The sequence below is a fragment of the Dermacentor variabilis genome, chromosome 4 (genome assembly GCF_050947875.1).
Source record: "Dermacentor variabilis isolate Ectoservices chromosome 4, ASM5094787v1, whole genome shotgun sequence".
Taxonomy (NCBI): Eukaryota; Metazoa; Arthropoda; class Arachnida; order Ixodida; family Ixodidae; genus Dermacentor; species Dermacentor variabilis.
In genome coordinates this window covers 17,250,927-17,264,441 of record NC_134571.1, presented here as the reverse complement: position 1 = coordinate 17,264,441, position 13,515 = coordinate 17,250,927, and the positions used below count along the sequence as shown (strand labels likewise).

The 13,515-nt window shown below is 44.1% G+C and overlaps 1 protein-coding gene across 15 annotated transcripts in view; it reads left to right on the top strand.

The window, feature by feature from the left end:
- LOC142578718 (uncharacterized) overlaps nt 1-13,515 on the top strand; it is a 78,902-nt gene that overhangs the window by 18,249 nt on the left and 47,138 nt on the right. For 14 of the 15 annotated variants that reach the window (XR_012827299.1, XR_012827297.1, XR_012827295.1 and 11 more), the window contains 3 exons: nt 398-454; nt 1,648-1,794; nt 4,010-4,156. Coding sequence is in view for 4 of the 15 variants with exons in the window: in XM_075688221.1 (XP_075544336.1) it covers nt 398-454; nt 1,648-1,794; nt 4,010-4,156 (351 nt within the window). In the remaining 11 variants the exon portion in view is untranslated. The remainder of the gene's footprint in view (nt 1-397; nt 455-1,647; nt 1,795-4,009; nt 4,157-13,515) is intronic. The other variant, XR_012827298.1, reaches the window with a different exon arrangement.

Here is a 13,515-nt window from a genome sequence, read left to right as displayed (position 1 = left end):
TCCCAATCATTATGAAGCGTTAGGGGACAGCGCGAATGTCTCGGTTCTTGTAATCTTTCATAAGCAGTGAGCACTTTTCTTTGTGATATCGAGCGCCGAAGCTTCAAAGAAGCTAGTGCCTGATCGCACTGGAAGGTTCAAGGCCTTAACTAAAGCATAATGTAAGGCAACCAGTGAATTATGTTTATGTTGTTATTAATGACGGTTAACATGAAACAGCAATTTGAAAGTGATAGTTCGACCGGTAAAATGTAGTTGCTCGTGTTTGCAAGTGGCGTGTAGAATACAGGCAGCATAAAAACCAGAAATTTACCACGTGCTGCACAGCTATACAACAGGGTTTGATTGTAACGTCTAGTTTGTCGTAAGCGTGGACTACAGGTATTGAAATTTGCAGATCAGACCGTTCTCAACGCAAGGCCTGGCTTCTTCGATGATAGCCCTCTGGACTTAGGTATGGAATGTATTCGTTCGGGTGGCTTTCTTTGATCCCAATAACATGTATAAGATATTAGTAAAAAACTTGCAGCTCCTGAGTTGAGATGTAATTCATTAATTTAATGCTGCGTATATACATCGCAGTCCAGCACACTATTACATTAAGCTTGAGAACACTATTGTTCATGCCTATGTGTCTGGTTAACACGGGCGTAACATGGTTTCTGTCGTGCAAGATGACTGCTCACCCCATTGTCTTATAGGTACCTAAATACGCGTGGCACGTGGGGCGCGGAGTGGTCCCGCAGTCCTGACCGAAATTGTCGACGCGCATGCGTGGCCCGCGCGTCGACCAGCTATAGGTTCCCGGAAACGCGTGCAGAGGCGTTTGGCCGAAAAAGCGTCGTAGTCCACTGGACGCGCCGTCACGCTCCCCTCAATCGGCTCTACAGGAGACACAGTTCGTTGTCGAGGAGGTTTCGCAGAGTTCTGGCTTTTGCTGCTGGAATGAGCCTTGCGCGCGCATTTAGCGTTTTGGCTGAGCAGAAGGTGCGTGCATACCACACCGTGGTGCGTACATTGGTCTGAGCGGAGCGCACTGTGAGCGCCAAGCTAAATGTAATAGTTCGCGCACATGTTTACTTCATGCATATGTGCATGTATGCATGTGTACTTCGTACATGTGTGCATGTGTACTTACTTGTATACTTCGTGTACATCTATCTAACAGCACGCGTACGTGTCCTTCAAGCAGCCCAGCAGAATGCAGTAGCGCTCGCCCGACGCGTCTGACACTGCGGCTCGCAATAATGGGCGCTCGTCCTGTCTCCTTGCTCGGCGTATGCATGAATTTGTGCTCGTCTTATTATAGCTACACTTCGCCAAATGGCCCAATGAGTGGTGTAATGCTTTCTTTGGGCGCTGACAAACGCCGCCGGTTTTCCTTTGGTCTCACCTCGTGCTACATCGAGGTGCAGTGCCCGAAACGCCGCTGGCGGCGCTCCTAACCCTTGCAAGCGTTCTGAGGCGCCTTCATTCGGAACGCTAAGATCTGCTGTCGCTTTCAATGCTACGCCTTCGGGCGAAAGTGGTAACTTTCTCATTTGATGTAGGGCTCGGGCGCGCACGAAGACTGAAATAGGATTTTGTCACGTTGGGCGATACTGAGGGTTTCGTTATTTGGGCAGTGATGTTTGAATTTTCTTACAGACGACAAGAACGACGTTCCAGCTGTCAGAGACATGGTCAACAGGGGCAACTCCACTCTCTCACCGCTGGGAAATGGGACAGTCCGAACGACACAGCCCCGCGCAGGAGGAGGCTTCGGCTCTCTGAGGAACTCCACGAACGAAACGGGTGAGGCTTAAAGCGAAAGTGTTTGACCTCAACGACAGACTTTTGCCTTTTCGCACATTTTACCAGCTGCATGGGCTGACACTCTGCTTTAGATACCCAAAGTTTTGTTTTTAATTCCAGACATGTAGATACGAGAGAATGAACAATAGTGCTTTGACATCACACATCTGAGGAGATAAAAAAGAACAGCTAATATATGGTATGACGTTCCTTCTATCCCTCAAAATAAATCGATAGTGGCGGAAAACTTACAAAGTAACTAACAGCACAGAGTGCCACTCATTTTCTAGAAGGATGGTTGCAAATAATGGAGTACATGCCTTGGGATAAAAAAAGTAAGACCAAATATATTAGCGTAAGAAAGAAACCAGGAAAAAAAACTCACTACAGTTAATGCAATACACTACCAGGAAAAGCTGTCAGCGAAACATTTTTCTAATTTTCTTGCAAGAAAGACTGTAATTGATAATTTACTTAACCCTGGTGCCAGTGCTATTCCCGGCTGAGGTGGTCGCATTCAGTTGGGTGCAATGACACCCGCGCACCGAAATTTCGGCAGATGGTAAGAAGAACCCCAGGTGATCAGGATAACCCAGCAGCCACCAATTACCACGCTTCTTATTGCCAAGTTGCGACTGTGGGACGCAAAATTCGCATTGTTATAATTGCCTCCATCTCTTGATATGCGCTAGCCCCTTGCAAGAGGCGACAGAAATAAACTTCGTTCGCCGCATCTGCGTCTTATTTCCAATGTAATGACGGGTTTAGTGGTTACACTGGTTAGCACGTCCACAACGACGTGTGCGCTAGCATTGTATTCCCCAATCGTTTAATTAACGATGTTTCGAAGATGCAATGTACACGTATATCTTAGCCTAGCCGCGCCTCGTGCATGCACCTTCAATTCTGTGCGTCGCAACTGTTTCCAGCGCGTTTCACTTCATTTGCTCATTAAGCGCACAATATTCTTTAATCTCTGATCTACCGTCGTCTTCTGGGCATAAATATAGGCTGAAGGTGATTGTGACGATGATGATTCCTTCATCAAGTATTTAATTATTACTTTTTCCAAAAGATGTTGCAATCATGGTACTGAAGTCAATCGGAGCCCATGACTTATCGTTGTTGCCTATTCTGAGGCTGCATTGATGTTTCTCTCAATATTTTGCCTAAAAACGTTATTTAGTACTGCGGTTCAAAAGTGCGTGTCAAACCGCTACATTTGGTGTAATAGTTTGGAGACGAATATGTGAATACTGGTGGTAATCTGAAAATTCTGATGTGCCTTTAGCATTGCCCGGCTTTAATTGCAACATACTCCTTATAGTGGATAATTAAACGTTCAGAAAGAATTTCTCAATAATTGCAGTGTAGCGGGTAATTACTGTACGACATGTAATGTTCATCGGTACTAACAATGTGCAACCAAGAAAATAATATTATCTTTACATAACATACATACATACATACATACATACATACATACATACATACATACATACATACATACATACATACATACATACATACATACATACATACATACATACATACATACATACATACATACATACATACATAATATTATCTTTACATAATATTATCTTCAACCTAACCTAACGCGTTTTCTTTAAAAAACGTGCCTCTGCGCACTGCGCTTGTTATTCAAGTCCAAACTTGTTCACGAATCAAAGCCGGGTCAAGAAAATCAAAGGTGTTCTGTAGCTCTATAGCAGATGACACCTGCGGAGTCCCTCTCCCTTGTGAGTTAACAAGTGCCTTCCCCTTCAGCTCCTCTCCTACTGTTTTAGACTGCACGTTGCCTCCCCTCAGTCTTCTTTCCGTTAGGCGCCATTAGGTACGGCTCAAATACAGTCACCATGTCGAGCGTTTAAAACAACCGCAGTGCGCACGTATGTACACATACAAGTTAGCGTGCCATACTTAAGATGGGGGCAAACTGATGAAAATGCAGTGTAGGAAAACATATCACCGAGCCAGGCCCGAGACAGACGTCACGTGTCAGGTGACATCCCTCTATTACGAAGGAGGAAAAGGCCGCTTCTAAGATAGGCACATCTACCGAAATGTTGGCCAGCCTCTCCCAGGCACTGTTTCATCCAGCTTTTGTCCTGTAAGTTGGAGCAATGCGTTGTGACTGACGCAATGCGGCTCGCGACGGAAACGTACCCGGTGCCGGCGTCCTTTTCTGCAGAGACGCGTCCCCCGCCACCGGTGCCTGTGGATGGGAAATGCCGCCCGACTGAGTTCTCTTGCCTCGCGACCAGGACGTGCGTGCCAGCGCAGTGGAGGTGCGACGGCACCGCTGACTGCGAAGACGGCTCGGACGAAGTCAACTGCAGTGAGTGCGCGCGCGATCCATCGTGCGGTTCGAGCCAAAGCTCAGACGAGTACTGCTAAAGGTCAGCGCGGAACCGCCTACGGGCTCTGACTTAGCCTTGACTTGGTCAGGGATCGTACTGCTTCATAAAAGCACCATGCCCGCGAATCCGTTTACCGTTAAAATACGCGGGCTGTTAGAGGGAACATTCTTTGGTATACAGTTGCAGGGTGGTCGCACCCGTGTAATGTCTGTTTCACATGGAGCAGTTTTGAGGTACATTGTTTGGAGGAGCGATATTCTCGAATGCAGACTTTCCATTCCGGTTTCGCATTCGCCGATCGCGGCGATTGTGATTTTCACGTTTGAGAGCACCTATAATTGAAGCCCCAATTATCCCTTGCGTAGACCTTTCCGTTACGAATTATGACTTGAGTATTCAAGACCTCTGAATTCATATATTCTTTCCGGAGACACGGCACAACATTGCGGTACAAATTTGGACCTGAAGCACAAATATTTCAGCCACATCAGGCCAGTCTTAATAATTACAAAACTAAGTTGATTGCGTATATTAACCTCATATTTTTACATATACATACGCTGGTTATTATTGACTAGGAGGTCATCTGACTTAAGAAAGAACGCTTGCTGCCAGCGATACCGAGCAACACGTCGAATTTCTCATAAAACCTGGTGGAACGTCACACCTCTTAAATATCATTGTTTTGCATTACTTTCCGAAATACTGTGACTTATGACGGTGCTCTTGCTTAGCAAGGGGTTACGTTTGCACTCAAAACTGTGTTCAACCCCGACAATCTGAAGTAAGTTCAAAGTAATGTATTTATTATTTCGGAATTTAACGAAGTATCCTCGATGAATAACCGGGTGTTTCATTCATTTCATGATTGCTGCCTAGCGATTAAGTAAACTTTTTTTCCAGCTGTTGTGTGATTCCTTGCGTCTGCTGCGACAAGCACGCGTCTCTCGTCCCTGTGGGATCCGGCCGCTTTGCACACTGCTCCAGCCAATATTTTAGAAAGGAGGCAATAGATGACGCTAGGAGTCTGGGTATGCATGTATGTCCGGGAACCTGAAGATGTCGGTCTTCGCTTATTAGAAAAAAAAAAAAGAAGACCAGCGCCAGCGGTAAATGGTTGAGTATACGGTCATATGCGCAGGTCCCGATAATTACGGGAATTACGTCGTATGGGCTGAACACTTTCATTAGTCCCAACGGACGCTCTTATATTCAAGTTTCCACCCTTCTCTGTTTCGGCCCAAGGGCCGGAAATACTCCACTCTTCCGTTCACCCATTTGCAATTCTGCCCCCCCCCCTCCCCCCACCAAAAAAAAAGCTATCTTTCTGTTGTGATTTGAGCAAGATTAGAGAACGACCATTTCGTTCCTGCGCTTGACGTTGTGGTTTCTTTTTTTCGAAAATTCTCGGCGCATGATAGGCAGCTTGAACGAATGCCTTCATATTTTAGTAATACATTTAACGTGGCGAGCTAAGGCCATATTCGAAAGGTTCGCTTGGACCGATAAAGAAGCTCTCTCTGGCAGAATGATCAGGTGACCTTATTTACATAAGTAAACTTCGCCGGGTCCAAGCAGTTCAAAGAAGGAGCTCTGTCTGTCCTGGCCCTGCCTTGACGACTCGAGTACCTAACCATACCATTAATACCGTAACCAGTTCGTGCATATTTGCCGTTTAATAGGAACTGACAACATGGCCTCAATAATATAACACGGGATATATTCGAGAATATGTTCTAAATGTCCCAAACTACAGTGAAACAAGTAGAGAAGTGCAGCGTCGGAAATGCCGGCTGTCTGAACAAGGAAGATGGCGTAGAACGAGCGTCAAATTCTAACCAACTGATTTGCTCAAACGTATTATTCCGGGATCTTGAGGTGGTGCGCCTCAATTCAAGGTAGCTTTCTTTCTTACTGTATCCTCCTTTCTTCATCTTTCTTTTTTTTGCACTTGTACTCGTTAATCGCTGCTATTTCACTTCGTTTGAGCAGAACAAGGACGGTGGCAGGGGATTGCGGGTGCAGTTTTTCTGTCTTACTAATGGCGGGTAATACAGACGTGAGCGGTGTTGTCTCGCTGAAACGTATATTGGGTTGGCGAGAATGTGGATGCACGACGTGTCCATAACGGGGGGAATGACCTGCGTGGACCTGGCAGCGAGAGTTATGGAATTTAGAGGACCCGAAACTACTTCCTAATAATGTCTGTGTCGGGTGGGAACGTGCCGGCAACGCAAGAAAAGTACACAATGCTGAAAAGTCAAAACAGTGCGTAGCTGCGCAACAGACCTTCCGGAAATGACGGTGCCCTCAAGTGCGGCGATTTCAGAAATAAAAGAAGATTCGAACAGGTGCAGAGATGAGTTCATTGACTCGTAACGCAGCCCGAGGCCTTCTCGTCGCACGCGGTGTACGATGATGGTGAATGGCTTCTTATACAGAAGCGGCGTAGAGGCGCGACGAAAGAACCCCGGCTTTGCTGATGAATCGGTAGATCTGCAAAGTTGCGTAGGGCCATTGTCAGCGCACTTTAACTGTTGTTTATCTCAATCGATTTGGAACGCTTGACGCGAATACGCGTAGATCCTTCTTTTTTTTTTTTGGAGATGTCATACAGTAGCCAGTTGGAGCAGCCAAACAAAGTCGGCGTTTAATGATGGCCAAAGAAGGCAGAGCTGTTAGCTGTGTAAAGTGGACGTTCAGTTTAGTTGACTAAGCTGGAAGCTTAGGATGGGTGGCGCGGCATCGGGACCAACAAATTAAGCAACGCCATAAACATGAACTGCATTGAAGATTAAACGAAATGAAACCTAGTAATGCAGGAAGAATAATGAGGTAACGGTGTTGAGCGTAATCCAGACAAACTAGGTCGTAGGAAGGGGGAGGGTACGTGAGCAGACGCCGTCCATTTCCCTTTCCGATAAACAATGAAAGTTACTGATTGCTGTGTAATAGGGCGCGCGAAACAATGGGAAGTAAGAAAAAGACAGAAAACGCATTCTTTGTTCTCCTGTTTTTATACTTCACCCTGTGTCGCATCTTATTACTGCGTAATAAGTATGACCTTAACTAGCGCAGCAACAAGTGCAAATGACAGTTATGCTGAGCTCGATAATTCACTGTTCGGTGCCATAGTTAACAGTATCATGATGCGTAACATTGATTTGTAGTTGTTTTTCTTGTTTCTCGTATGCGTCGTGGCATGTAAATGCGTGAAAAAAATAACGGCATGTAAATATTTGAAAAAGCAAAACAAGAAAAAGAATGCAGATTTTTAGTACGAAGCGGCAAAGAAAACACATTAGGAGTTTCTTAAAAAGAAAACATCGTAGCTGAAAAAAAAGAAACCGTCATGGTCCGGGGTCTCGAACCCGGGACTAACGCTTTTCGGAGCCGGTCGCTCAGCCATCGGAGCTAACCAGGCGGCCAACAGATCGCAGAACGAGTTCGACAACTCGACATCTCGAAGGAGCACCAGAGTATGACAAATAAATTCTGCGGAAGCCCACAAGACCGAGGAAGGAGGAGGTGGAAAGGCGTTGCTTCCATATTCAATACTTGGACCCGGGGAAATCTTTCTTCGACTTTGAAGCTTTCTTCCTGAGGAACTCGCGCGGATTCCCTTCGTAGCCCTGTGCTACAGTGGGGTCGGAATGACACTTTTTCTTTCGTGCATCTTCTTCCACCTTGTGGGATTCTGCATAACTTAGTTGCTAACTACGCACGAGTAAGCAAATTACACGAAGTTCTTAGTTGACGTCTCCCTAAGGCTGTCCATTCCTCTTCCTTTCTGTCCAGGTAATATATATCTATTCTTTTTGGCTATTTCTAATGAACTAGTCTGTGTTCGAAATTATTTCCACTCAAGGTGAAAAAGTTTCATCCATATCGACATTTACACTTAAACTTTGTTTATCTATCGGTGAACTATACACTGCCCTTCTCTGTATACCATGGAGCCCATGATTTATGTGTTAGTTGTTACCGTATCATGACTTAATGGATCGATTCTCTTCGCCATCTTAAATCCCCACAGCAGCCATCATTAGGGCGTTTGCAACTTACGTATACTTCGCCTTGTATTCTTTTTTGACTAGAATCGGAAGGAAACGAGCTTAGTTAAAGTTAACATAACTGATGGGCGGCGTCGGGATTACGTCAACTGCGGCGACGTTAGATTCATGTCAGTTGTGGTCCTGCCAGTTTATTCTTCCTTTCTTTTTCTTTTTTGAAAATTAAGGAAGATGAATTTGAATAATTGTTGCCCTTAGGTGGCTGTACTGGCATTCATCGTTGTCTCACGCGCAAATAACTAGCACTTATTCTGTGACCTTCATTCTACTGCATTTATTTTTTAATTTGAACCTGCTGCATTGTCGCACGAATCAAAGGCTGGACCAGGTGGCTTAATCTCAGAGTGTAACTGAAGCGCCTCAACGTCACAGACACCAGGAGAATAGCATTGCGAGCCCTGCAGCTGTGGTCCATGTCATGTTCCAGTTATTCTATACCGCATGATGTTTGACTTTGAATTCTGGGCTCACGAATCTATGCGCTGGACTGGGAAAAAAAAGAAAACATGTGCCTAAAATATTGCATGGGGCTTGTCTGCGCTAAATCTACATTTTCTCCGTCTTCTTCATTCGATCGGTGCGAATACTCAGCTCTATAACAATGAGTCTTGAAGTTGTGAATTCTTGTGAGTTTACCTACTTGGAATGAAGACAAAGATTCGATAAAACCGACAACCTTGAAAGCTGAAAGAACTAAAGAACGAAAAAGAGACAAAAGGAAAATACAGGACAGCTCGAAAATGCACCGTCATCTGGTCGTTTCTTGTTCTGTTTTCTTCCCAAGATGCCGACTCCAGCAAAGCGGTTTTCTTTAGAAAACAGCGGGTTCCGGAAACTCCCGGTTTAACGAAGATTTATGGCTACACGCGTTTCGGAGTGTTCGCAAGTGTGCTGAAACGGGGATAATGTTCAAAGTCGGAGTCACACTTTAGCGGAAGTTTTGATACAGTCGAGTACGTGTTGCTGAAGAGTTTGAAAGCACAGTAAGGAAGAGTGAGAAGAAAAAAAGAAATAAGCACGAGTGTGGAATAGAATAGGATAAATATTGTATGAAAGAAATAAAGGGTATACACAGGCGATGGCATAAAATGCATCTGGATCAATAGCCCGAGGCTTCCTAGGATCGACATCTGTTTTTTTATTCTACTGCAGAAGAGCGTCAGAAAAACTGACATACGCAGATACCCATTCAGGAAGTGTGCTATTTCCACTATTTGCCAGCTACAAAAGCTAAAGAAGAATGCTTTACCATTAACCAATAAACATATACAAAACGTAACTACGATAGACATATGGCACACAAGTAATAATACCATAAACTGGTGATGATTGTTTTCTTGATAATGAGAAATTTTTGGCTCGTTTAAGTACTGTCGTTAAGCTGTTCTACAAGAGGGATCCAGTCATGAATTAGAGAGCAGCTCTTGTCGCTTACAGTTACGCGACGTGTGCTACCATGTACAACCGACCGCAAAAGTTCTCGGAACATTTGGAATCGACGAAAAAAGAAAAATTCCCTAGCTACTTCGCCATTAGGCCATTGCTTTAGATGCAGTGGTGATGCCAAGAAGAATTAAATGAACATTTTTATTCAATGAACGATAATATGAGACGCTGCAAAATATCTTCTTTCTCTTTCCCAATTCCGTGCTCTGAAAACTTTACGATTGAAGATGCAAAATAAAAAAATGTGAAAAGAAAAATTTAACCGAGAGTGCCAGAAATGCAGGAGCTTTGTTGAGAGGTTTTATAAGATAGCGTAATTTCTGTGCCGGTACAAAGAACGTTGCAGCGTGCGTCGGAAGTATGATCAAGTAGGCCATTGTGGCAGGCACGGGGAGAAGGCTTATCCGACATATTATATCACGTGACGATAACCGGGCTGTTATTGTGGGTGGAATGCGTACAACTATGACTGCGCTTGGTTTGATAGCTACATGAAATGCAGCGAGCTCGTTTGATATGACCACTGAGTCACCGCGCAAAGTAGGACAAATGCGCCGACGCCGAGTAACACCGGAGGGAGATGTGTTGGAAATCAATTTCACCTAGTTTTCGCGTAATAAGTCCCCAATTTCAAGCACAATCTCTCGGTTATGTATATAGACTAATATGGATTTCACTCGTTCCCGTATTTGTTCATGACAGTACAGTAACAGCCCTTATTTCTTCCCTCCTGCAATACATTTCCCCCAGAACCACAGAAAAATGTAAAGTAAAATGTCGTAGCTGACGAATGCGTTGTGCAAGCATGCCCTTACAGCCAAGAAAATGTTACAGAAGAAATGCGAGAAATGTTAGATTAGTTTTATGTGGGAGCAGATAAATACTCAGTCCTTTTGCTCAGACGAAGGGTGTACATAGAACGAACTGCCGTAGATGCTATATTTATGTCAGCATGGACAAAGGATCGAGAGCCCGAGTACGAGCGAATATAGCACGACACCGTAACGAAAAGTGCACTTAAGCCACTAAGGTCAGAATACGCAGTAGAACAGCGCTTGGTAAACAGCGGGTAAATGACCAAGGCAAACACACACGATATTGGGAATTCCACTCACAAATGTACTCTGCCCTCACCGCTGTGTGGGCGTCGCCTCGGGCTGTCGGCACTCGCAGCACACGAACGACTGCTAGTGCGCCTGCGCGCCTGGCATGGGCGCACCTTTTCGCGCTCAGCAAAAGGTGCACGGTGATGGTTGCTGCAATTCGTGGGCAGTGTACACCGCTACAGTGATGGGGCTTGCGCGTTGCGATGGTGACCGTCTGCTGGAATGAACGCGCCAATGTCAACAGCCCCAACTCCATCTACTTCTTCCCTTTCCATTCTAGTCATTTATGATATCTTCGCGGCACTAGCTGAGTGAGAGGCACTTGGAAGTTACGTAAACAGGTTCTCGATTGCAATAGCCTTTAAAAGATCCTGAGGCAGTGATGCTAGCTACAGCATGCGCTGTCGGACGACGACCGGCCTAAGATTTGCACTATTGGTAATGTAAGTCGGCGGCCGTGGCGACAAGTGGCTGGCCATCTAAGCCAAAGATTACCATACAAGGTATTTTTTACGTTTACCCTCGTACTTGTTTCGCCTTTTTCCCATTTTAACAACCGTTTTCTCGATTAATTTTGCACTTAGTCGCTCCTGCTGCAGTCTCGTATAACTTAATTTCACGGCTTTTTAACGCGCTTTGTCCTGTCATTATGTTAATGATGTTAACATTATTACTGGATTTTACCGCAAGCCATGGTACCGTAATAAATCTGTTGCACAAAGTGACGACGGGACTGAACAAAACACGACACTCGAACGCAATTCCAACATTGGTCACTGCATAATTTTCCATGGTACCATGTATTTTTTTCCGTGAGTGTACTGTTGCAACCTTTAAGCAGTACTGTTGTTGGATCTTTGTGTGTTTGCGCACGTCATAGTTGCCATCTCTGACGAAGTTCGAAATTCTTGCCCCTTCGTTGTCCCGATGAGAACGTCGCAATTTATATTTTATATGTTGTATTACTTGCAGATACGACAGGATGGAACACAGATAGGACAGATACATATACAGTTGCTCGCCTGGGGTTCTAGGTTTACACAGAATGCGCAGTGCACCTTTGGAAGTTTGTTTCGAGTTTGCTTATTTTCGGACAATCATGGTACAGACTTTCCGTGAGCGCGGGCGAAAAGGCAAATGAATGCCTGACAAAGCACAAGCTACCCATAAGCACACACACTCACTGAGAATAAGAAAAAAAGAGAACAGTAAAAAAATGACGATTCATAGTTTAAAAGCAAAAAAATAGTGGAAACTGCATACAGGATGTTTCAGCGAACACTTCCACAAATTTTAAAAGGTTGCCTATGGCAGATAGCTCAATTCTAGCTCATAAGCCTGCCTACTTGAAGCGGCGGACACTACTTGCACCAAAAGTTGAAATGCAAAATCGACTAATTAACAAGAATTCACTGATTAACTTTTAGATAATTATCTTCCCATATTGCAATTTAAAAATTCTAGCAGTGAACTTCGCAAGGCGCATCCACTTGGAACGATTTCTCAGGATGACACCAGTTTCGAGATATAAATTCTCGAACTTTGCGGAGAAATGCATTGGCGTTCCAGGTACTTGTGTGCTTCAGTGCATGAAACGTTTTTTTATCAAATTAACTGGAACGGCAATGCATTTCTCCGCAAAGTTCGGGAATTTATATCTCGAAACACGTGTCATCTTGAAAATTCGTTCCAAGTGGATCCGCCTTGCGAACTCCGCGGCGAAAATTTGTAAAATGCAATATGGGTCATAATATAATTAGCTAAAAAGTTAATTAGTGAATTCTTGTGAACTGGTCAATTTTGCATCTCAATCTTTTGTGTAAGTATTGTCCGCCGCTTCGAGTGGACCAGCTCATGAACTAGAATTGTGATATCTGCCACAGGCAACTCTTAAAGATTTTTGAAAGTTTTCGCTGAAACACCCTGTAAAATTGCAAGAATACACAATATATGTAAAGTACCATGACTTCAAGAGTAACAATACAAAAACTAGACGATATAATGAGAAAAATGGAAAACGTGCCAACAACAATTCCGTACAGCAAAGGTGACCATTTGCCTACCCAGTCATTCCGTATACTGAAAAGTCGGTCATTCGCGGTTTGTTTGTGAGCGATGACACTTTACGCAGTCGTTGTTTCTTCTGTCAACTGCACACGTCTGCGACGTAGAAGTGCGGTTAATTTTCTACTTTAAATCCTTGGTATATTTTGGAACAAATGTCTCGTACTTGCGCATGCACTAATGTTGCTGCTTATCACAAATGAATGTCGCTTGATACGACGCATGATATGCAGACTTTGTCAAATGAAAGTGTATAATATGTGATGGTGAATGGATACCATTCACCATCACATATTATACACTTTCATTTGAGAAAGTCTTCATATCATGCGTCGCATCGGGCGACATTCGTTTGTAATAAGCAGCAACATTAGTGCATGCGCAAGTACGAGACATTTGTTCCAAAATATACTAAGGATTTAAAGTAGAAAATTAACCGCACTGCTGTTGCCTGATACGACGCATGATATGAAGACTTTTTCAAATGGAAGTGTATAATATGTGATGGTGAATGTTATTCTCATACCACGAAGACATTTCAGGGACGCTAGGACTAGGAAACCATGAAACTAGGAGCGTATTAAATTACTTTAGCTGCATATTTCGCTACAATGTACCTGAAATGCTCCGTGTTGAAATTTCTAGAAA